At 49.0% G+C, this 25535-nt stretch overlaps 1 protein-coding gene and 1 pseudogene across 1 annotated transcript; both read right to left on the minus strand.

Annotated features, from left to right (window-relative positions):
* Positions 1-14059: 14059 nt before the first annotated feature.
* Positions 14060-14975, minus strand: LOC124678703 (annotated as a pseudogene).
* A 5881-nt stretch (positions 14976-20856) lies between these two features.
* LOC124679296 (momilactone A synthase-like) lies at positions 20857-21824 on the minus strand. Its single transcript, XM_047215082.1, has one exon. The coding sequence runs from the start codon at positions 21775-21777 to the stop codon at positions 20857-20859; it is 921 nt and encodes a 306-aa protein (XP_047071038.1). The 5' UTR covers positions 21778-21824.
* Between the last annotated feature and the right edge of the window lie 3711 nt (positions 21825-25535).

Here is a 25535-nt window from a genome sequence, read left to right on the forward strand (position 1 = left end):
TTTTGATATAGAAAGCAAGACAGTAAATAAAGTAAAGCTAGCAACTAATTTTTTTGTATTTTGATATAATGCAGCAAACAAAGTAGTAAATAAAATAAAGCAAGACAAAAACAAAGTAAAGAGATTGGGAAGTGGAGACTTCCCTTGCAGCGTGTCTTGATCTCCCCGGCAACGGCGCCGTGAAAATATGCTTGATGGCGTGTAACTCACACGTTCGTTGGGAACCCCAAGAGGAAGGTATGATGCGCACAGACAGCAAGTTTTCCCTCAGAAAGAAACCAAGGTTTATCGAACCAGGAGGAGCCAAGAAGCACGTTGAAGGTTGATGGCGGTGGGATGTAGTGCGGCGCAACACCAGGGATTCCGGCGCCAACGTGGAACCCGCACAACACAACCAAAGTACTTTGCCCCAACGAAACAGATGAGGTTGTCAATCTCACCGGCTTGCTGTAACAAAGGATTAACCGTATTGTGTGGAAGATGATTGTTTGCGAGAAAACAGTAAAGAACAATTGCGTAGATTGTATGCGATGTAAAGAATAGGACCGGGGTCCACGGTTCACTAGAGGTGTCTCTCCCATAAGATAAAAGCATGTTGGGTGAACAAATTACAGTCGGGCAATTGACAAATAGAGAGGGCATAACAATGCACATACATGATATGATAAATATAGTGAGATTTAGTTGGGCATTACGACAAAGTACATAGACCGCTATCCAAACATGCATCTATGCCTAAAAAGTCCACCTTCGAAGTTATCATCCGAACCCCTTCCAGTATTAAGTTGCAAAACAACGAGACAATTGCATTAAGTATGGTGCGTAATGTAATCAATAACTACATCCTTAGACATAGCATCAATGTTTTATCCCTAGTGGCAACAAGACATCCACAACCTTAGAACTTTCTCGTCACTGTCCCGCATTTAATGGAGGCATGAACCCACTATCGAGCATAAATACTCCCTCTTGGAGTTAAGAGCAAAAACTTGGCCAGAGCCTCTACTAATAACGGAGATCATGCAAGATCATAAACAACACATAGGTAATAGATTGATAATTAACATAACATAGTATTCTCTATCCATCGGATCCCGACAAACACAACATATAGTATTACAGATAGATGATCTTGATCATGTTAGGCAGCTCACAAGATCCAACAATGAAGCACAATGAGGAGAAGACAACCATCTAGCTACTGCTATGGACCCATAGTCCAGGGGTGAACTACTCACTCATCACTCCGGAGGCGATCATGGCGATGAAGAGTCCTCCGGGAGATGATTCCCCACTCCGGCAGGGTGCCGGAGGTGATCTCCAGAATCCCCCGAGATGGGATTGGCGGCGGCGGCGTCTCGCAAGGTTTTCCGTATCGTGGCCCTCGGTATCGGGGGTTTCGCGACGAAGGCTTTAAGTAGGCGGAAGGGCAACGCGGGGGCCACACGAGGGCCCCACACGCCGTGGCCGCGCGGCCGGGGCCCGAGCCGCGCCGCCCTGTTGTGGCGGCGCCTCGTGGCCCCACTTCCTTTCCCCTCGGTCTTCCGGAAGCTTCGTGCAAAAATAGGACCCCGGGCGTTGATTTCGTCCAATTCCGAGAATATTTCTTTACTAGGATTTCTGAAACCAAAAACAGCAGAAAACAAGAATCGGCTCTTCGGCATCTTGTTAATAGGTTAGTGCCGGAAAATGCATAAATACGACATATAATGTGTATAAAACATGTAGATATCATCAATAATGTGGCATGGAACATAAGAAATTATCGATACGTCAGAGACGTATCACTCACCGCCAGCGGGTACGCCTCCACTGACGGCCCCATCTCCGTCAGTGCTGCCATCACTAGGCGTGCAATCCGGCCACGACGTCGAACAACAACCCCGGGGCGCGGCGGTGGCGGTGCTCGACACTCCACCGCCCACCCCGGTCACAGGTCCGAACAAAAACTTGTCTATGGTTCCTTTTACCACTAGCTCTATTATCATTCCTGAGCCTGATAGCACCAAAACTATTCCACGTCCTGCCCACCCACCACCACAAGCCGATTTCCCAAAGTTTGATGGTGAAAATCCGCGTCTTTGGAGTAGAGCCTGTGAAAAATACTTTCGAGTTTATGCAGTAGGCGAAGAGTATTGGGTAGAATATGCCACTATGCATTTTACTGGCAACGCTGCACTTTGGTTCCAGAGTGCAGAGGATAGAATGGGCAAAATATCTTGGCAATCTCTCTGTGACACTATAAACAAACGTTTTGATCGTGGTCAATACCAACATTTGTACCGATTATCCTTTCGCATCAAACAGCATACTTCCGTCCTAGAGTATATTGAGAGATTTGACAACCTCATGCACCACATGCTCGCCTATAAGCCAGACCTTGATCCCACCTTCTTCACAACTCGTTTCATTGATGGTTTGCGTACAGACTTGCGTGCTACTGTTTTAATACAATGCCCAGAGGATCTAGATACTGCCGTATCTCTCGCCTTGTTGCAGGAAGAAATTGGGGAGGATGCCGACCTGGTTCAGTCGCCTTCCAAATCTGGTGTATTTCCACGCGTCAACTATAAAGCGCACAGTTTGAAAGCAAGTGAAAGAGCAAAGACAGTCGTGCAATCGGAAGACCGCAGAGGCACGGATTCTGCTAGAGCATCTACTGTAGCACAGAAGTTGGCTGCATTGAAGGCATATAGAAGAGCAATGCACCTATGTTTCAAGTGTGGAGAAAAGTTCAGTCAACAGCATCAGTGTGCTAAAACAGTCCAGTTACACATTGTAGAAGAACTGCTCGAGATGATTGAAGCACCAGATAGTCCAGATTCTTTCACAAGTGCAGTAGACACGTACGTAGTACCTGATCAAGAAATATTTGCTCTCTCTCCCCAAGCTATTTCTGGCACCGAAAATAATGCTTGTTTCAGATTACAAGGAGTAATTCAAGGCAGGGAAGTCCTAATCCTTATTGATTCTGGTTCATCTGGAAATTTTATCAGTGCTTTGCTTGCGGATACGCTGCCAGATAAAGCTTTGCTACCAAAGCCAGTGCGAGTGAAGGTGGCGAATGGGGAAGTCATAACTGGCACTCACTGTATACCGGCTTGCCAGTGGTCGTGTCAAGGGGCACCATTTACAACCCCTATGAAGATATTGCCTATTCAGTGCTACGATGTTATACTTGGGATTGAATGGCTTAAAACGCAGAGTCCCATGCAGGTTGACTGGGAAGCTAAATGGATGGAAGTAAACCAACCAGCAGGCAAGCATCAACTGTTTGGTATCCACTCTGACACTTCTTCCTGCCATGCTATTACCCCAGAGTTATTGATGAATTGGGATAATACAGATACTCTGTTATATTTGGTTCAGATTTGTTGGGTAGCACAACAAGTAACTCAACCTATGCATCCGGTTTTCCAATCATTGCTTCATGAGTTTGAGGAATTGTTTGAGGAACCTACAGGCCTGCCTCCTAAGCGAATGTGTGACCATAAAATTCCTCTGTTGGCGGGAGCTACACCAACTAAGCAGCGACCTTATCGGTACAATCCTATGCAAAAGAATGAAATCGAGAAGCAGGTTGTTGCATTGCTTAAACAGGGGGTGTTACAACTCAGTTCCAGCCCCTTTGCTTCTCCAGCTCTTCTTGTTAAGAAAAAGGACCTAACATGGAGATTGTGCCAAGACTTCCGTCGACTCAATGCGATGACGGTGAAGAACAAGTACCCTCTCCCTATAATTGATGAACTACTGGATGAATTGGCGGGATCACAATGGTTTACCACCTTGGATCTTCGAGCAGGTTATCATCAAATCAGGATGTCAGAGGAAGACGAACAGAAAATAGCTTTCCAAACCCATCACGGCCACTTCGAATATAAAGTAATGCCTTACGGCCTCACTGGTGCACCAGCGACGTTCCAAGGAGTTATGAATGAAGTTTTGGCTCCAGGTCTGCGCAAGTTTGTGTTGGTCTTTATTGATGACATTCTGATTTATAGCAAGACCTTCGAAGAGCGTGTCCAACATGTGAGACAGGTGTTCAAAATGTTAAGCGATAACCAACTGAAAGTTAAGAAGAATAAGTGTTTCTTCGCGCAGCAAAAACTCTCTTATCTAGGGCACATAATGAGCGGCAGAGGAGTGTCAGCTGATCCTAAGAAGATCGAGCCCATAGTGAAATGGCAAGCCCCAACTGATGCTAAGCAACTCCGCAGCTTTCCTAGGTATGGCGAGGTATTACGGAAGTTTGTGCAGAGTTATGGCATAATCAGCAAGGTACTCACAGAACTGCTTAGAAAACGAGTGCAGTTTATTTGGACTTCTGAACACGAGAGTGCTTTCCAAGCTTTGAAAACAGCTTTAACCTCAACTCCTGTTCTGGCCTTACCAGATTTTAACAAGAAGTTCACTATCGAAACAGATGCTTGTGACAGAGGAATTGGAGCTGTGCTTATGAACGATGGACACCCACTTGCTTTCCTTAGCAAGGCCTTGGGACCTAAACATAGTGCCTTATTGACCTATGAGAAAGAATGTTTAGCCATTCTCATGGCAGTGGACAAATGGCGCTCCTATCTTCAACACAGTGAGTTCTTGATCAAGACTGACCAGAGGAGTCTGGTTAACTTGACTGATCAAAGATTAACAACACCTTGGCAGCACAAAGCCATGACTAAACTATTAGGCCTGCAGCTCAAGATAGTTTACAATAAAGGCCTCGACAATCGAGTGGCGTATGCCTTATCACGAAACCCAGCTTTGGTCAGTGAGCAGTTGATGGCCATATCGCATAGCACTCCCATCTGGTTGGAAGAAGTTATTAAAGGATACAACAAGGATGAGAAAGCTCAGAAAATTTTGGGCAAATTGGCGATATGTTCCCCCTTTGAGAATGTCACCCTTGCTGATGGTATCATCCGTTTTAAAAGGCGCATTTGGCTGGGTAACAATGAACCGTTAGAAGCCAAAGTCACTCAAGCTCTACATGATGGAGCTGTTGGAGTGATACGTCTCCGACGTATCGATAATTTCTTATGTTCTATGCCATATTATTGATGATACCTACATGTTTTATGCACACTTTATGTCATATTCGTGCATTTTCTGGAACTAACCTATTAACAAGATGCTGAAGTGCCAGTTCCTGCTGTTTTTGGTTTCAGAAATCCTAGTAACGAAATATTCTCGGAATTGGACGAAACAAAGACCCCGGGGCCTATTTTTCCACGGAGCTTCCAGAAGACCGAAGAACATACGAAGTGGGGCCACGAGGTGGCGACACCACAAGGCGGCGCGGCCCGGGGGCCCGCGCCGCCCTATGGTGTGGCCCCTCGTCGGGCCCCGACTCGCCCTTCCGCCTACTTAAAGCCTCCGTCGCGAAACCCCCGATGCGAAAAAACCACGAAACGGAAAACCTTACCGAGACGCCGCCGCCGCCGATCCCATCTCGGGGATTCCGGAGATCTCCTCCGGCACCCTGCCGGAGAGGGGATTCATCTCCCGGAGGACTCTACACCGCCATGGTCGCCTCCGGAGTGATGAGTGAGTAGTTCACCCCTGGACTATGGGTCCATAGCGGTAGCTAGATGGTTGTCTTCTCCTCATTGTGCTTCATTGTTGGATCTTGTGAGCTGCCTAACATGATCAAGATCATCTATCCGTAATTCTATATGTTGTGTTTGTCGGGATCCGATGGATAGAGAATACCATGTCATGTTAATTATCAAGTTATTATACATGTGTTGTTTATGATCTTGCATGCTCTCCGTTACTAGTAGAGGCTCGGCCAAGTTTTTACTTTTAACTCCAAGAGGGAGTATTTATGCTCGATAGTGGGTTCATGCCCGCATTGACACCGGGACGATTCAGAAAGTTCTAAGGCTGTGTTGTGCTGTTGCCACTAGGGATAAAACATTGGCGCTATGTCCGAGGATGTAGTTGTTGATTACATTACGCACCATACTTAATGCAATTGTCTGTTGCTTTGCAACTTAATACTGGAGGGGGTTCGGATGATAACCTGAAGGTGGACTTTTTAGGCATAGATGCAGTTGGATGGCGGTCTATGTATGTCCGAGGATGTAGTTGTTGATTACATTACGCACCATACTTAATGCAATTGTCTGTTGCTTTGCAACTTAATACTGGAGGGGGTTCGGATGATAACCTGAAGGTGGACTTTTTAGGCATAGATGCGGTTGGATGGCGGTCTATGTACTTTGTCGTAATGCCCAATTAAATCTCACTATACTTATCATGTCATGTATGTGCATTGTTATGCCCTCTCTATTTGTCAATTGCCCGACTGTAATTTGTTCACCCAACATGCTTTTATCTTATGGGAGAGACACCTCTAGTGAACTGTGGACCCCGGTCCATTCTTTAATACTCGAAATACAAATCTGCTGCAATACTTGTTTTTACTATTTTCTCTCGCAAACAATCATCTTCCACACAATACGGTTAATCCTTTGTTACAGCAAGCCGGTGAGATTGACAACCTCACTGTTTCGTTGGGGCAAAGTACTTTGGTTGTGTTGTGCAGGTTCCACGTTGGCGCCGGAATCTCCGGTGTTGCGCCGCACTACATCCCGCCGCCATCAACCTTCAACGTGCTTCTTGGCTCCTCCTGGTTCGATAAACCTTGGTTTCTTTCTGAGGGAAAACTTGCTGCTGTGCGCATCATACCTTCCTCTTGGGGTTGCCCAACGAACGTGTGAAATACACGCCATCATGGAGGTCATTCTGGATTTTATGTGACTTATCATCGAGTTAAAGCCTTGTTTTCTTGGCCCGGCTTGAAGAAATTCGTGAAGAATTGGGTGGCCCAATGTTCCATTTGCCAGCGTGCTAAAATAGAACGAGTTGCTTACCCTGGCCTCTTGCAGCCACTGAAGGTTCCTACTGGTGCTTGGGAAGTGGTCACCATGGACTTTGTAGATGGTCTTCCACGTTCTGCCGGTTTTAATTGCATCATGGTAGTGGTGGATAAATTCCCCAGATATGCTCACTTCGTCCATTTAGCCCATCCTTACACAACTCTGTCAGTGGCAACTGCTTATATGAAAGAAATCTTCAAATTGCACAGCCTTCCCAAAGCCATCGTTTCCGACAGAGACCCAGTGTTTACTAGCAAAATTTGACAAGAGCTGTTCAAGCAATCAGACACTCAACTCAATATGAGTTCTGCTCACCATCCACAGTCCGATGGCTAGACAGAACGCGTTAACCAATGCATGGAAGGATATTTGCGATGTTATGTCCACTCCTGTCAGACGAAATGGGTGCAGTGGTTGCATTTAACTGAATTCTGGTATAACACCAGTTTTCATACAAGCTTACAGAAGTCCCCCTTTGAAGTCCTTTACGGGCACAGTCCTCGGGTGCTGGGTATTGATCGAGTTGAGGCTTGTGCTCTGCCGGATCTAGAGGAATGGCTACGTGAAAGAGCTCTCATGACCAAACTTTTGCAACACCACTTGGAGCGCGTACAACAACGAATGAAGTCACAGGCCGACAAAGGGCGCACAGAGAGAATATTCCAAACTGGAGATTGGGTTTTTCTTAAGTTGCAACCTTATTTGCAATCATCTGTAGAGCATAGAGGGAACCACAAGCTGTCCTTCCGTTTCTATGGGCCTTACCAGATAGAGGAGCGTGTGGGGGAAGTAGCCTACAAGCTGAAGTTGCCAGCAACTAGCATTATCCATCCTGTGATTCATGTGTCACAGCTGAAGAAATCTATCACTAAGAACGTCAAGGTGTTCACTGAATTGCCGGTGGAACCCCCAGCCTTGCAAGTACCAGAGAAGATCATCTCCAGGCGCACACGTCAGCTGGGAAACTCTACCAGGAAAGAGGTATTGGTTCGTTGGACTGGATTATCTGATGGTTTGGCTACATGGGAGAATGAGCAGGTTTTACTCCGGCGATTCCCGGACGCACCGGCTTGGGGACAAGCCGGCTCTCAAGAACGGGGGAATGTCATGGACCTTACCCGTAGGCTTGGCCGTCGTGCACGACGGCAGAAGGAAAGGGAGATGCTGTCAAAAGGGACCCAAGAGGAGGTGGCCCAGCTCCGACAGTCGAAGCGGGAGAAGCGCAGGACCGCACGATTCTCTGGACCGGAATGGACGGCGTGATCGTCAGCAGTGCCATCGACTCGGTGACGTTTACTTAAACAACTTCGCCTCCTGGAGATGGTTGCTTTTGGAAGCCACGAACAGAGGAAACACTCCTGTATCTCTCCCTCTTGTTTCTCTTCCTCCCCCGTTTCTTCTAATCCTTCCTCTTGCTGCTACTTTGAACTTGTATCCTGGATATTAAAATTACTGGTGGGGATCTGTTGAGGAGAATCTCGTGGTGTTAATCAAGGTTCCTATCATTTGGTATCAGATTGCCTGTGTTCCGCGTCCGATTTCCTTCGATTTTCCCTTGATTCGTTCCCAGATCTTCGGATCCTTAGCGATTTGGCGTTGATCTCTAGTAGATCAACACAAAGTCCCTCGTGGGCGCCTGCGCTAGGCGGAATTTCGAATTCGGGGCGAAGGCGGAGCCGACGCTCGTGATCTGTTCGGCAAATTGCCGCAGCCAAACTGGAGACGGAGAAGGCACAGACGAGGTGGGATACTTCGAAGAGGATCGACGCCATGGCGATGACGTTGGATTCGTTGGCCAAGCTCATCCCGGAAGGAGAGCAACGCCGTGCGAGCAAGATGCAAGAGCTTCGTTCAACCTTGGCCACCATCGCGCCGGAACTCGAATCCATCAAGGGCGCCTTCGACAACTTCAAGCCAGAACTCGACGAGATCAAGTTGAATCTGGAGTCATGGAAACCCGCCATGGAGAGTAAGGTGGGTGACCTCAGTACGGCAGTGCGGGATCTCCGCCGCCAAGTGGATCACATCGCGAAGGGAGTGGGAGTCGGCGCGCTTGGCTCACCGCCAGCGGGTACGCCTCCACTGACGGCCCCATCTCCGTCAGTGCTGCCATCACTAGGCGTGCACTCCGGGCAATCCGGCCACGGCGTCGAACAACAACCCCGGGGCGCGGCGGTGGCGGTGCTCGACACTCCACCGCCCACCCCGGTCACAGGTCCGAACAAAAACTTGTCTATGGTTCCTTTTACCGCTAGCTCTATTATCATTCCTGAGCCTGATAGCACCAAAACCATTCCACGTCCTGCCCACCCACCGCCACAAGCCGATTTCCCAAAGTTTGATGGTGATAATCCGCGTCTTTGGAGTAGAGCCTGTGAAAAATAATTTCGAGTTTATGCAGTAGGCGAAGAGTATTGGGTAGAATATGCCACTATGCATTTTACTGGCAACGCTGCACTTTGGTTCCAGAGTGCAGATGATAGAATGGGCAAAATATCTTGGCAATCTCTCTGTGACACTATAAACAAACGTTTTGATCGTGGTCAATACCAACATTTGTACCGATTATCCTTTCGCATCAAACAGCATACTTCCGTCCTAGAGTATATTGAGAGATTTGACAACCTCATGCACCACATGCTCGCCTATAAGCCAGACCTTGATCCCACCTTCTTCACAACTCGTTTCATTGATGGTTTGCGTACAGACTTGCGTGCTACTGTTTTAATACAATGCCCAGAGGATCTAGATACTGCCGTATCTCTCGCCTTGTTGCAGGAAGAAATTAGGGAGGATGCCGACCTGGTTCAGTCGCCTTCCAAATCTGGTGTGTTTCCACGCGTCAACTATAAAGCGCACAGTTTGAAAGCAAGTGAACCCTCTCATCAAAGAGCAAAGACAGTCGTGCAATCGGAAGACCGCAGAGGCACGGATTCTGCTAGAGCATCTACTGTAGCACATAAGTTGGCTGCATTGAAGGCATATAGAAGAGCAATGCACCTCTGTTTCAAGTGTGGAGAAGAGTTCAGTCAACAGCATCAGTGTGCTAAAACAGTCCAGTTACACATTGTAGAAGAACTGCTCGAGATGATTGAAGCACCAGATAGTCCAGATTCTTTCACAAGTGCAGTAGACACAGACGTAGTACCTGATCAAGAAATATTTGCTCTCTCTCCCCAAGCTGTTTCTGGCACCGAAAATAATGCTTGTTTCAGATTACAAGGAGTAATTCAAGGCAGGGAAGTCCTAATCCTTATTGATTCTGGTTCATCTGGAAATTTTATCAGTGCTTTGCTTGCGGATACGCTCGCCGTATAAAGCTTTGCTACCAAAGCCAGTGCGAGTGAAGGTGGCGAATGGGGAAGTCATAACTGGCACTCACTGTATACCGGCTTGCCAGTGGTCGTGTCAAGGGGCACAATTTACAACCCCTATGAAGATATTGCCTATTCAGTGCTACGATGTTATACTTGGGATTGAATGGCTTAAAACGCAGAGTCCCATGCAGGTTGACTGGGAAGCTAAATGGATGGAAGTAAACCAACCAGCAGGCAAGCATCAATTGTTTGGTATCCACTCTGACACTTCTTCCTGCCATGCTATTACCCCAGAGTTATTGATGAATTGGGATAATACAGATACTCTGTTATATTTGGTTCAGATTTGTTGGGTAGCACAACAAGTAACTCAACCTATGCATCCGGTTTTCCAATCATTGCTTCATGAGTTTGAGGAATTGTTTGAGGAACCTACAGGCCTGCCTCCTAAGAAAATGTGTGACCATAAAATTCCTCTGTTGGCGGGAGCTACACCAACTAAGCAGCGACCTTATCGGTACAATCCTATGCAAAAGAATGAAATCGAGAAGCAGGTTGCTGCATTGCTTAAACAGGGGGTGTTACAACTCAGTTCCAGCCCCTTTGCTTCTCCAGCTCTTCTTGTTAAGAAAAAGGACCTAACATGGAGATTGTGCCAAGACTTCCGTCGACTCAATGCGATGACGGTGAAGAACAAGTACCCTCTCCCTGTAATTGATGAACTACTAGATGAATTGGCGGGATCACAATGGTTTACCACCTTGGATCTTCGAGCAGGTTATCATCAAATCAGGATGTCAGAGGAAGACGAACAGAAAACAGATTTCCAAACCCATCACGGCCACTTCGAATATAAAGTAATGCCTTACGGCCTCACTGGTGCACCAGCGACGTTCCAAGGAGTTATGAATGAAGTTTTGGCTCCAGGTCTGCGCAAGTTTGTGTTGGTCTTTATTGATGACATTCTGATTTATAGCAAGACCTTCGAAGAGCATGTCCAACATGTGAGACAGGTGTTCAAAATGTTAAGCGATAACCAACTGAAAGTTAAGAAGAATAAGTGTTTCTTCGCGCAGCAAAAACTCTCTTATCTAGGGCACATAATCAGCGGCAGAGGAGTGTCAGCTGATCCTAAGAAGATCGAGCCCATAGTGAAATGGCAAGCCCCAACTGATGCTAAGCAACTCCGCAGCTTCCTAGGTATGGCAGGGTATTACAGGAAGTTTGTGCAGAGTTATGGCATAATCAGCAAGGTACTCACAGAACTGCTTAGAAAAGGAGTGCAGTTTATTTGGACTTCTGAACACGAGAGTGCTTTCCAAGCTTTGAAAACAGCTTTAACCTCAACTCCTGTTCTGGGCCTTACCAGATTTTAACAAGAAGTTCACTATCGAAACAGATGCTTGTGACAGAGGAATTGGAGCTGTGCTTATGCAAGATGGACACCCACTTGCTTTCCTTAGCAAGGCCTTGGGACCTAAACATAGTGCCTTATCGACCTATGAGAAAGAATGTATAGCCATTCTCATGGCAGTGGACAAATGGCGCTCCTATCTTCAACACAGTGAGTTCTTGATCAAGACTGACCAGAGGAGTCTGGTTAACTTGACTGATCAAAGATTAACAACACCTTGGCAGCACAAAGCCATGACTAAACTATTAGGCCTGCAGTTCAAGATAGTTTACAATAAAGGCCTCGACAATCGAGTGGCAGATGCCTTATCACGAAACCCAGCTTTGGTCAGTGAGCAGTTGATGGCCATATCGCATAGCACTCCCATCTGGTTGGAAGAAGTTATTAAAGGATACAACAAGGATGAGAAAGCTCAGAAAATTTTGGGCAAATTGGCGATATGTTCCCCCTTTGAGAATGTCACCCTTGCAGATGGTATCATCCGTTTTAAAAGGCACATTTGGCTGGGTAACAATGAACCGTTACAAGCCAAAGTCACTCAAGCTCTTCATGATGGAGCTGTTGGAGGTCATTCTGGATTTTATGTGACTTATCATCGAGTTAAGCCTTGTTTTCTTGGCCCGGCTTGAAGAAATTCGTGAAGAATTGGGTGGCCCAATGTTCCATTTGCCAGCGTGCTAAAATAGAACGAGTTGCTTACCCTGGCCTCTTGCAGCCACTGAAGGTTCCTACTGGTGCTTGGGAAGTGGTCACCATGGACTTTGTAGATGGTCTTCCACGTTCTGCCGGTTTTAATTGCATCATGGTAGTGGTGGATAAATTCTCCAGATATGCTCACTTCGTCCCTTTAGCCCATCCTTACACAGCTCTGTCGGTGGCAACTGCTTATATGAAAGAAATCTTCAAATTGCACAGCCTTCCCAAAGCCATCGTTTCCGACAGAGACCCAGTGTTTACTAGCAAAATTTGGCAAGAGCTGTTCAAGCAATCAGACACTCAACTCAATATGAGTTCTGCTCACCATCCACAGTCCGATGGCTAGACAGAACGCGTTAACCAATGCATGGAAGGATATTTGCGATGTTATGTGCACTCCTGTCAGACGAAATGGGTGCAGTGGTTGCATTTAGCTGAATTCTGGTATAACACCAGTTTTCATACAAGCTTACAGAAGTCCCCCTTTGAAGTCCTTTACGGGCACAGTCCTCGGGTGCTGGGTATTGATCGAGTTGAGGCTTGTGCTCTGTCGGATCTAGAGGAATGGCTACGTGAAATAGCTCTCATGACCAAACTTTTGCAACACCACTTGGAGCGCGTACAACAACGAATGAAGTCACAGGCCGACAAAGGGCGCACAGAGAGAATATTCCAAACTGGAGATTGGGTTTTTCTTAAGTTGCAACCTTATTTGCAATCATCTGTAGAGCATAGAGGGAACCACAAGCTGTCCTTCCATTTCTATGGGCCTTACCAGATAGAGGAGCGTGTGGGGGAAGTAGCCTACAAGCTGAAGTTGCCAGCAACTAGCATGATCCATCCTGTGATTCATGTGTCACAGCTGAAGAAATCTATCGCTAAGAACGTCAAGGTGTTCACTGAATTGCCGGTGGAACCCCCAGCCTGCAAGTACCAGAGAAGATCATCTCCAGGCGCACACGTCAGCTGGGAAACTCTACCAGGAAAGAGGTATTGGTTCGTTGGACTGGATTATCTGATGCTTTGGCTACATGGGAGAATGAGCAGGTTTTACTCCGGCGATTCCCGGACGCACCGGCTTGGGGACAAGCCGGCTCTCAAGAACGGGGGAATGTCATGGACCTTACCCGTAGGCTTGGCCGTCGTGCACGACGGCAGAAGGAAAGGGAGATGCTGTCAAAAGGGACCCAAGAGGAGGTGGCCTAGCTCCGACAGTCGAAGCGGGAGAAGCGCAGGACCGCACGATTCTCTGGACCGGAATGGACGACGTGATCGTCAGCAGTGCCATCGACTCGGTGACGTTTACTTAAACAACTTCGCCTCCTGGAGATGGTTGCTTTTGGAAGCCACGAACAGAGGAAACACTCCTGTATCTCTCCCTGTTGTTTCTCTTCCTCCCCCGTTGCTTCTAATCCTTCCTCTTGCTGCTACTTTGAACTTGTTTCCTGGATATTAAAATTACTGGTGGGGATCTGTTGAGGAGAATCTCGTGGTGTTAATCAAGGTTCCTATCAAAATGTACCGGCTGGAACATGCGCTCGGCCAAGATAAACCCCGTGGATCGAGGCTCTTCTTGGTCAGTAGTTTTCAAACTGAAATTCATGAACTCTGAATATTATTAACTGTATATTAATTGACGCATTGGACCTACGAAAGCACGCCAAATCCAAACTCTACGCCCTGGCCTGCCCTCGCCGGCCCCCGACCAGGCTGCCCCCATGCGTCGCTGCACTTCCGCATGGTCGTGTCCTTCACTGCGCCGGCGCCGGCATGTTGGGTGCCTTCCCCACGGTGAAGCCTCCGTCGACGACGAGGTTGTGGCCGTTGACGTACTTGGAGTCGTCGGACGCGAGGTAGAGCGCGGCCCTGGCGACGTCCTCCACCTCCAGCACCACCCCTTCCATCTCGTTGATGTCGCGCTCCACGATCCGGCGGTGCTCCTCCTTGCCCTCCTTGGGGTACCACGCCTCCGAGGATGCGCTCCACCGGCGGCGTGAGGATGTAGTTGGGCGAGATGGCGTTGACGCGCACGCCCGACCGCGCCACCTCCCCGGCCACGGACCGCACGATGCCCACCACCGCGAACTTGGACACGCTGTAGGGGTGCGGCGTGAGCTGGCCCAGCACGCCCGCGATGCTGGCCGTGCAGATGATGCTGCCTGCGCGTCGCGGCGCCATGACGCGCGCCGCGTGCTTGACCCCGGCCATGACGCCCCGGGCGTTGATCGCCATGACGGCGTCGAAGTCGGCGAGGTCGAGGGAGGCCAGCGGGGGCCGGGCTAGGGAGCCCAGGATGCCGGCGTTGTTGAACATGATGTCCAGCTTGCCGTGGCGGGACACGGCGAGGTCGACGGCCGCGGCGACCTGCGCCTCGTCGGTGACGTCGCAGCGGGTGTAGGATGCCGAGTCGGCGCCGAGCTCGGTTGCCAGGGCGTGGCCAAGGTCGTCCTGGACGTCGGCGAGGACGACCTTGGCGCCGTTTTTGACGAACTCCTCGGCCGTGGCCTTGCCGATGCCGCTGGCTCCACCGGTGATCACGGCCACCTTCCCGGCCAGCCGCTGGGAGCTCGGGGCCGTGGAGTAGCCACGGTTGCCGGCGAAGCCGCGCGGCATGGCCGGCCCAGCGCGGCTCTTTCCCCTTAGGACGATGTGCATCGCTCGCAACATCTCGCCGGTTGATTGGCCTCCTGAGAACGATCGGTGAAGTGTGAAGCGGGGGTATGACTCAATCAACTACAGAGTAGCCGTTATTTAGCAGTACGGCGACGCTGACTTAGCGCGGGCACCAAAGCAAGCTAGAGCAAAATATTCAGCTCGTGCGGCACGCGTTTGGGATCCCCCGCGTCACAAAACTGTCTCCATCTGCTTCATCGAACAAAAAAGAGTACGTAGAAAACATTATCTCGATCTGCGTCACAAAACATTTATTAGGCTGGTGCCAACGCGGGCGCCAGTGAGGGCGATAGCGCCCGTGGCGGGGCGGGAGGCGGGCGTTAGTGGGGCGGGACGGTAGCGGTAGACGGTGGCTGGGTCGCCCGGCGGTAGCGCCCGCTGCCGCCCGGCTACCGCCCGCGTTGGCGGCGTGAGTGAGGCGGGAGCGGGGCGTGAGGCGGGGCGGCGCGTTGGCGGGCCGGGGCGAGAGGGGGGTGGGCGAGAGGGCGGGCGAGAGCGGGCGGTAGGCGGGCGGGAGTGGGGCGAGAAGCGGGCGGTAGCGGGCGAGAGATGGGCGAGAGAGGGGCGGTAGTGGCTGAGGTGGCGCGATCTGATTCGTCCACCTCAGCTAGCCGTTGGGGTAGCCGTTGGTACTTCAAAAAAACCCTAAAATTTCAGCCCCCCTCTATAAATACCTCCATATGGTTTCACTCACTCCACACCCATTTCATCTCCTCCACTCTCCATTTCCACTCCTCTCAACGCCATGTCTTCGTCCAGCATTTCGAGCGACGGAATAGAGGGTGATCTGATCGCTGCATTCCAGGCGGAGTACGAGGAGGAGATGCTGAACGAGGAGGAGGAGCCAAGATGGCCGCGACGTCGCCGAGAGTTCATCAGACGTGATCGTCTTGGTGCCCACGATCGGCTGTTCGAGGACTACTTCGCCGACGACTGCAACTACCCTCCGAGCTTCTTTCGGCGAAGGTATCGGATGAGGCGATCCCTTTTCCTGCGCATTGTGGATAGATTGGGTGAATACTCTCCGTATTTCACCCAAAGGAATGATGCTCTCAACCGTGCTGGTTTTTCTCCCCTGCAAAAGTGTACTCGCGGCTTTGCGTCCGTTAGCTTATGGAGCCTCTGCAGATACAATAGATGAGTGGCTTAAGTTAGCTAGACAAACTTCATCGATTGTCTAGATAGATTCTGTGAAGGCATCATTGCCTGTTACGGGGAACACTTTTGCCGTCGACCAAATGTCGAGGATACTCAGCGTCTGTTAGCGAAAGCCGAGGAGCGTGGCTTTCCGGGCATGTTAGGGAGCATCGATTGCATGCATTGGCAGTGGAGGAACTGCCCAGCGGCTTTTGCTGGTCAATTCACAAGGGGAGACATCAAACACCCTACCATAATCTTAGAAGCCGTTGCGTCGTATGATCGCTGGATCTGGCATGCCTTTTTTGGAGTGGCCGGGTCCAACAACGACCTCAATGTACTCAACCAGTCGCCGTTGTTCACGGACGTGCTTAGGGGAGAAGCACCCGTAGTGAACTTCACGGTGAATGGACACGAGTACAACTATGGTTACTACCTTGCCGACGGCATCTACCCCTCCCGGCCGGTGTTCATGAAAGGTGTTACTCTTCCACAAAGTGAAAAGCAGCGAATGTTCACTGCTGCTCAATCAGCTTGGCGCAAAGATGTCGAGTGTGCCTTTGGAGTGCTGAAGGCTAGGTTCAACATTCTAGCAGTTCCGGGATGCTCGTACTCGAGGCGTACTCTTGGGTTGATCATGCGTGCATGTGTCATTCTGCACAACATGATCATCGACGATGAGCGTGGTACAAATTTGGAGCACACCTATGAGACCGTTGAGTCCAATGTCGGTCCTGCAATACACCACCATGCACCACCAAGCCTAGCAGCCAGGATTCAGATGGACAACGATATAAGGGACTCACCGGTGTATACACAGCTCCAGCAAGATTTGATAGAGCATGTGTGGGCTCATAATGCCTAGATTATGTAATTTTTTCAACTATTTATGTAATTTTTTCAAATTTTTATGTAATTTCTTTTTATGATGTAATCGGTAACAATTTTAGTTCCATAAAATAATTTCCTTGCATTATTATTAATGTTGTAATCTGAAAAAGAAAAGCTAATGTCGAGGAGAGAGAAAAGCTGATGTGGAGGAGAGAGAAGTGAGAGCTCTCACTATAGCCCATGCATTGGCAAGGTGGGGTGAGAGTGGGGTGAGAGTAGTGGGGTGAGAGTGAGGAAAAAGCTGACGTGGCGAGGCTAGAGCGGGGCGGTGCATTGGCACCAGCCTTATGACAGGATCCAACAATGCACACAGAAATTCAGACTCAAATTGGATCGATTTTACAGGTATGATAATCAAGTCTCGCGAGTCACGACAAGGGGAAGAAGAGCATACCCTAAGGGACAGAGCTGTGACATGCAATCATGTTCTGATTGTTGGATTGAAAATGGATGGCCAGATGAACATGAACAGTAGCCGCTACAGTGACAATCTACAGTGCATCGCTGGGATAAATCTACAGTGCATCGCTACAGTACTTGATCTTGTCTATCCATTTTCGATCCAACGGCCTGGAGCGCATGTTACGGCACTGTTCATCGGTGACATGCCTATAGCATGTCACCTGATCTGTCCTACCCTAAGCTACGCTATTCTAAAATAAAATAGCTTGTTCCTGGCTTATATGTAGTATCATTTTTGTAAAGAAATATAATAATATCAAAACGATACCAATTACATGTATCATCTGCACCAACAAGATGTTGAAAGACACCAGGATATGCACATAGCCAAGAAAAAAGCAAAAAAAAAAAAAAATTTAAAGGAAAACAAAGGCTTTGTCACGGTGATGAACCACTCGCAACAAGTAGCACTGTAATCACCACCGAAGACAACACTACAATTACAAACTAGATTCTCCACACAAAAACGTCCCAAGAAGGAAACAATACTCAAGCGTTCTCATAGCCCGATTGAAGATTTTGGGTTTTCACCCCGTAGAGAACCCAACTTTTCAAAACAATATCTTCAGCATGACTATTGCCAGGCACAATCAATGAAGACCAGTTCTTACGTTTTCACCATGAAAATAGTGTCTCGGGAATCGAGGAGCACCACAAAAAATACAATCCACATGTGCTTGCTAATGTTGTTGCTGCAAGTCGCCAATCACCCGACACGAAGGACGAACCTGTGCCGCATTGTCTTCATCTCAACTAGGACCCTCTCCGCCTACATATACCAGACATTACATAAACATATGCATACATATCTCAAAACATAACATGTCATCACCTCTGAATTGAGGAATTAATGAACAGTAAGGAATATCATTCAAGAAATGAATAAAGTTTTGTACTATCATCATTTGCAATGGATTACCTGCTGTAATCAAACTACCCGATGCAAGCAGATTATGTGCTTTAATCTTATTTTTTGTAGCTCAACCAGAGAACGGTTGGTAAATATTATAGAAGGCAATTACAACATTAGCCAAGGGACAAAGAAATGCAAAAAAAGGAAGGGCATGGCAATCGTGGCGTTTTTTTTAAATAATACATTTTTTTGTTATTTCTACAAATAATATACGATTTCAAGATTTTGCAGCAATAATACCCTCTCGGCGTTAAGTACCCCGAATTTAAAATTTCGGGGACAGAGAACCCGAGTAGCGGGGGAATCTGGCGTGGCCCACGCCTGCCGCACGTTATCGGCCTCATTTTCCGCGAGTGCGCCGTGTCGGGCTCAGGGAACCCGAGAAAGCATTGCGCGCCTGTCGGCCTGCCGAGCAGCAGGCTTGTCGGGACGCAGAATCCCGAGGCCCATGAATCAGGGTCGAGCACTCCTAGTAGAATGGGCCGGTTAAAACATCCTCGGTCGATGTTGCCGACACGCCTTCGCCTCTTCTCAGCTCAGCTCTCTCATTTTTGCTCTCATCTACACTTCTATTTTCCCTCATTTAACAACGATTTGCCCAACATTTTGTTGTTATTTCACCATCAAATGTTGTAGAATCACCTGATCTATAGGTGGGTTAGTTTTGGGAGCGTTTTGGTGGAGGTGCTGTTGGAGGAGGAGGTGGTGGTGGTGTTGGAACTGGTCGTGGTGGTGGTGCCATTGTAGGTGGTGTTGCTGCTGCTAGTGGTGGTTGTGATGCTGCGTAGTGGAGGAACTGGTGCAGTTCTGAGGTTAGGTTGCTAACAGAGTTGTTTCACACGCTTCAAGCGTAAACCCTAATCCTTGCTACTAGATGGTATAGTAATTCATGTTGTGTTTGTTAGCTTGTCGGATTAGGTACTGATTTAGATACCGGTAGAAAATATTTACGTAGTTGGTCGTCGTTTGTATTTTTATTTATTTAGGAGGGTAGATGCTTGTTTTTTTGACAAGTCTGTATTTTGTATAGGTGAGCAGATATGTCTGATAGATTAAAATTTGTTGTTTACTACGGTAATGGCACAGTCCGAACAAGTCCAATGGGAGCTGATTTGAGCGAGTTCCAGTACGAGGAGTTGCATTTGTCAAACCCAAACACATGGCTCGTTTGTCAGTTGAAGGAGTAGTTGATCGTAAATTTCAGGCTTAATCTCCACTGTGGGTGTCCATGCTTTGTCGAGCAGCTCCAGTACCAAATCTGGCAGTTGAAGCCGATTGAGCGGACCTCTCAGTGGGTGCACTGGTTAGAAATGTGCGAACGCAGAGGAACTCACCCGTGGCCTTAATGCTTCTCGTGGCGATGGAGATCAATTCCCACGAAGGCAGGGTGAGTTCCATCGAGGCCAGAGCAGTTAAACTTCTGATGCTGGAGGCATTAGTTTCCAATCTAGGCAGAGTAGTCATGCAGCAGGTGGTCATGATGGTAGTGGCGAGGTTGATAGTGACGAAGAAGAAGAGCAGATGCAGAACATGATGGACGAGGAAGACCGGGATGGAGTGGATGATGAGATTGATTTTGATAAATCTAGTGAATCCGATAATTCAGATAACTACGTGGAGGAGGATCCGATCCCCTCTTCGTGGAACCAAGATTTGTCGGAGGCAATGATCGTGGATGACCGCTATGATTCTACCTGGGAGTACAACATGAACATCATCTCAATTGGTGCGAGATATGCTGACAAGAAACATCTGCAGGAAACAATCACTAAGTGGACAAGGAACATGCAAAGGGTATTCAAAACCATCGTTTCAAATTAGGATAATCTGTAGTTGAAGGCCAAGGTCTAGAGATAGATATAATTAGGGATGGCACCCACAGGGTATACGTACGGGTAGAATCATCTCGTAATCTTACTCGTCACCCGTATCCATAGCCGTCAACATGTACAAGTTTTTCCCATACCTGTCACCCGACGGGGTAAATGGGTACCCGTGGGTAAAAATATCCGGGCTTACAACACATCAGATTGATCAAAAACTATGATAGAAGGTGAAGCGATCCTAAGTAGGGGTTTAAGCCCCACTAACCCACTAGCGATCGTGAGACCGGAAAACATGAGGTTCATCCTAGCAAGGTGAAAGCATGATTAAGGGCTCTACCTGATGATTATGATAATGTATTTATTTCTCATTTACAAACCCATGAATAATATTGTATCCCATACCTATAGTTCTATTAGTTTTTACCAGATGGATACGTAGGTCATGAGTACCATTATCATCCCTAGATACACTGAGATATGCCCGCACGGAATCGGTGCATGACATGAGGAAGAATGGTATTCCCGTCCCGTGGGAGTACATGCAAATCTACTGGAATGGATGCTCGATTTGCTCCCGTGCAGCGACACAACACAAAGAACCAGGTGAATAAACCAATTTATTCGTTGGGAGGCTCCTAAATCCTAATTACTCCGCTGGTACTGCCGGCATGTTGGGCACCTTCCCCACGGTGAAGCCGCCGTCGACGACGAGGTTGTGGCCGTTGACGTACCTGGCCTCGTCGGACGCCAGGTACAGCGCCGCCCTCGCGACGTCCTCCGGCGCCAGAACCGCGCCCTCCATCTCGTTGATGCCCGCCTCGACGGTCCGCCGGTGCCCCTCCGCGCTCTCCTTCGGGTACCACTCCGCCAGGAGCCGCATCACCAGCGGCGTCGCGATGTAGTTCGGCGAGATGGCGTTCACCCGCACCCCAGAGCGCGCCATCTCCCCGGCGACGGCGCGCACGAGCCCCACGACGGCCGCCTTGGACACGCTGTACGGGTGCGGCGCCACGCTGCCCAGCACGCCGGCGACGCTGGCCGTGCAGATGATGCTGCCGCTGCGGCGCCGTGCCATGACGCGCGCCGCGTGCTTGACCCCGGCCATGACGCCCCGGGTGTTGACCGCCATGACATGGTCGAAGTCGGCGACGTCCTGGTCGGCGAGCGGGGTACGCGCCAGGGCGCCCACAATGCCAGCGTTGTTGAACATGATGTTCAGCTTGCCGTGGCGGGACACGGCGAGGTCGACGGCCGCGGCGACCTGCGCCTCGTCGGTGACGTCGCAGCGGGTGTAGGACGCGGATTCGTGGCCGAGGTCGGCCGCCAGGGCGCGGCCCAGGTCGTCCTGGACGTCGGCGAGGACGACCTTGGCGCCGTTCCTGACGAACTCCTCAGCCGTCGCCTTGCCGATGCCGCTGGCCCCGCCGGTGATCACCGCGACCTTCCCGGCCAGCCTCTGGGAGGTCGACCCCGTGGAGTAGCTGCAGTGGTTAGCGATGCCGGGCAGGGGCAGCGCCGCGGCAGCTCCATTCCTTCCCCTGAGGACGATCTGCATCGCTCGGGACATGTTGCCGGTTGACTGATCTCCCGTGTCAGCTTGGCACCGAGCAACGCTACAGGCCTACAGCTAGCTGGAGTTGTGTTTGCTCCGTGAAGTGTGAAGCGGTTGTGCGCGTGCTGAGAGCAATTCCAATAGTGTAGCCAGCTGCTAGCTATAAGCCAAGTGCCATGTCATCTATAGCTAACTTAGAGCCAACATATACAATAGTGAGCTATAAAAGTGTAGTACTTTTACAATACATGGCCCACCTTTTAGTCTCACATAGTGCCTAGGAAGCACGTGCTTAGAGCCTGGCTACAAGATAAGAGCCCACTCCTCTTCTCTCTCCTAATCTCTCTCTTCCAACTAAGCAAATTTATAATATTTTATCTCTTATAGCCAGCTGACTGTACCTTATTGTACTTGCTCTGAAGCCGTTATTTAACATGACCAGAGGCGACGCCGCCCCGTGCCGGAACGTGGCACGAGCGCCAACTTGCCAGGCATTACCTTGAAAGTAGGAGAGAAAACAAGCTTTTTTCTAAGTAGCTCTCCCTATCATTTAGACAATGTAATATAGATATACGATGTATAATATAGAATTGAGATGCAATAGTTATGTCAACCTAAGGTGTTGAACTAGTAAAAGGTATTAGGTAAAATGTTTATTTCAACACTCTCCCCACCTCGTATAGGCTATTTTAGTCCTTAGAGGTGAGTTTGAACTAGTAAAAGGTCGCATTTTTCTTTTCTTTAATACTAGGTCAGCAGAGTCTTTTGGCTTTGATACCATATAAAATTGATGCATTAGGCAACTCAACCAAAACCAAAATTGTTAGAATAATCTAGGCAATCTAATTATTTCAACATAGAATGCACCATTTCTTACTGCTATTCTCGCAACTAATAAGAATTAATTAAATTCTAGAAAAAAGTAATGTTACTAAGGAAAGATATATGGTGCAATGGAGATAAATGTCTTCTCTTATCTTCTAAAGGGATCATCCCTTAGTTTAGTACAAGAAATATTTGCTTTCTATATTATCTCTTATTCAGCTAAATAAAAATTGTGCGTGGTGGTTCTAAGAAACCTGAAATCTAATTCGTGACGGGGCACCGTGGTGTCTTACGCGGTGCTCCTGTCTCTCGCCCGTTCGATCTGCATTGATCGGATGAGATTTTTTTTTTTTGAACAACAGGAGCGCCTGAGGCGCCATTTCATTGATTAGGTGCAAAGTACATAGCTGATTACAAATCCCTGGCATGAAAAGTTCTGCAACAGGGAAAGAACAGGGCAGGAGCGCTCTCTATGAGCTAAGTTGATACAGCTGAATTCAGGTTGACATTGAGACCGCATGAAAGCTTGTTGGGCACAATCATGTGCCACTGTATTGATGTCCCTGGAAATGTGGTAGATGGTTGCCTCTAGCCGAGTTGAAAGATGGAAGAACTCAGCTATAGAAGCTCTTATGTCCCAGTTGAGATGGTTTAGCTCTAATGATTCACCACTGTTGTTGCCCCTTGCAGATGGACCCGTGCGTGCTATTTTTGTTGGAGGATACATCCTCCTCGATGGAGCTGGAACCATCTGATCCACTGAACTTTGTAAAATCAGGGAGCCGATACTTGGGTGGTAGCGGGATCAATTCGTACTCATTGGGGTACGGCTTGGAATAGCCGATTGTCCTCCTTTTCGGCATCATGCCGAACCGGTCTTTCAGAATTGTACAAATCTGATCCGCGGTGATGGCTGCAGGCGTCGAACTCTGAAGGTTCGCCGGGGTGGCATACTTAGCCAGCCATGCTTGCTTTTTCAGATCTGAGCCAACTGCAGGAGCTGAGCTCTGGAGGTTTGTCGGAGTGGCGTACTTAGCTAGCCACGTCTGCTTCTCAAGATCTGTTCCCGACGTTCCTCCTGCTGTTCCAGAAGTCCCTGCTGTTGCAGCCTGGTTTGAGAGTGCCCAGTTACTGCAGTCTGGCACGTATGCGCACGTGTATCCGTGGGGGATCTCCTTGGGCGCCTCATGTAAGAATTGGTAGTCACTAGGGTCACCACCAATCTTGTAGACGACGTATGCCGATGAATTCGGCACTTCTGGTGCTGCCAACGCGAACGGCAGCGGCGGACGGGACTGGAGTGGCATCTCTCCTTGGTAAGTCCCCAGAGCTGGTCCCGACGGAGAATACTGATGGCTCATGATTTCCTGGATCACGCGCAGAGCGACACGCTCCAAAGTGTTCACCAGGCTCTCAGAGTGGCGGTGCAGCGAATGAGCCACCATGAAGTTGATCTCCTGACGCAGCGACCTGGTGCGTTCTTCTGACGGGGAGGACAGGTCCAATCCATCGAGCGCGCCTTCAGGTGAGAACCCTTTCCACCTGATGCCATGGGAGCGGGTTCTGTGGAAAGAGCCGATGAGGTCGGCTTCGAGGACTGCTTTGATCTCATCATGCTTCTTTTTGAGCTCTTCAGTCAGATCCTCGTACTTGACCGGAGTGCCTTCCGCCATCTCAGATGTAGATGGTGATGAAGTGGATGTCGAAGATCGTCCCACCGGGCGTGCCAGAATGTGTTGCGGTCAGAAACCCACCGGCGGGCAGCGACGGGCAACACCGTAGAGCCGGGAATCTCCCAGGACTGCGGCTGGCCCTGGTCCCTCCGAGCGACGGCCCGCAAAGCCTCCGGCACGCACGTCCGATGCTGGTGCAAGGGCGTGCCACCTGACCTATACCTGGTCAGGAAGGTGTTGGATGATGCCTCGCTTAGTTTCCTGCATGGCATACACGTAAACGTTAAATACGAGCATCGATCGGCTCTCAGGTTGTCCTGTGAATCGGCTCAAAGAGCCGATCCACCCATGATACGTACGAGGTGTACGATCAGATGGTGGTCCTGCTTGATCAAGATAAAGCTAAAACGACCTACTACGATCTGGGGTTTTCACCGCATAAATCGGAACATCCTACTCGTGATTGGGCCTCGCGCTCGCGTACGGTGATCTTAAGCCGATCCTAGACAGGGCCTAAAAACCAACATGAGGTTGATCCCCGGAACATCCTGTCTAGGGCTAGCAAACTACACCCTACACGCCGCTGGATCCTCCAACCCTTTGTAAGGCCTAACAATGCAGATATTAAACTAATCCTTGAAGAACAAGGAGCAATCATAACGGATCGGATCTACTAAACAATGATCAAGCGGGGTGCCGCCCTTACACCCGTGACAGGCGTAAGGGCGGCTAGATGCCTAAGGGTTGCACGACGATAGCATATGATACGAAGAACAATGCTAACCCTAAAACATCTATGATAACTACGTTGCTCGCCATCAAAAAGGCTTCGATACGAGCAACGCATGGAAGACGAATAAACGTGTGCTGCCTAGATCGCAAGATGCGATCTAGGCAGCATGGTGCTTACCCGGAAGAAACCCTCGAGACGGGGGAGTTGGCGATGCGCCGAGATTGGTTTGTGTTGAACGTTGGTTGTTGTTTATTTCATAAACCCTAGATACATATTTATAGTCCGGGGGACTTTCTAATTCAGGCGTGCACCTAACCGTGCACAGGTAAAACTCTAACTTCCAAATTAAGATGCGATCTACTATAATACAGATACACAGGCAATTTAGCCCAACTTCTTCGTGTCAGGCCGCTTCAGAGATCCTCCACGCGTATATCCTTCAAGCCCATCTCACTTACGGCCCATCTCCTGATTTGGCCAAAATCTGGTGATAACACATATACATAACAACATAGAGTCCACAACAAGTTGCATAACATCAT

This window comes from Lolium rigidum, chromosome 7 (assembly GCF_022539505.1).
Source record: "Lolium rigidum isolate FL_2022 chromosome 7, APGP_CSIRO_Lrig_0.1, whole genome shotgun sequence".
Classification (NCBI taxonomy): Eukaryota; Viridiplantae; Streptophyta; class Magnoliopsida; order Poales; family Poaceae; genus Lolium; species Lolium rigidum.

What these genes read in the sequence shown, in the direction of transcription:
- LOC124679296 (XM_047215082.1), bottom strand. Translation starts at nt 21,777, where the DNA reads ATGTCCCGAGCGATGCAGATCGTCCTCAGGGGAAGGAATGGAGCTGCC.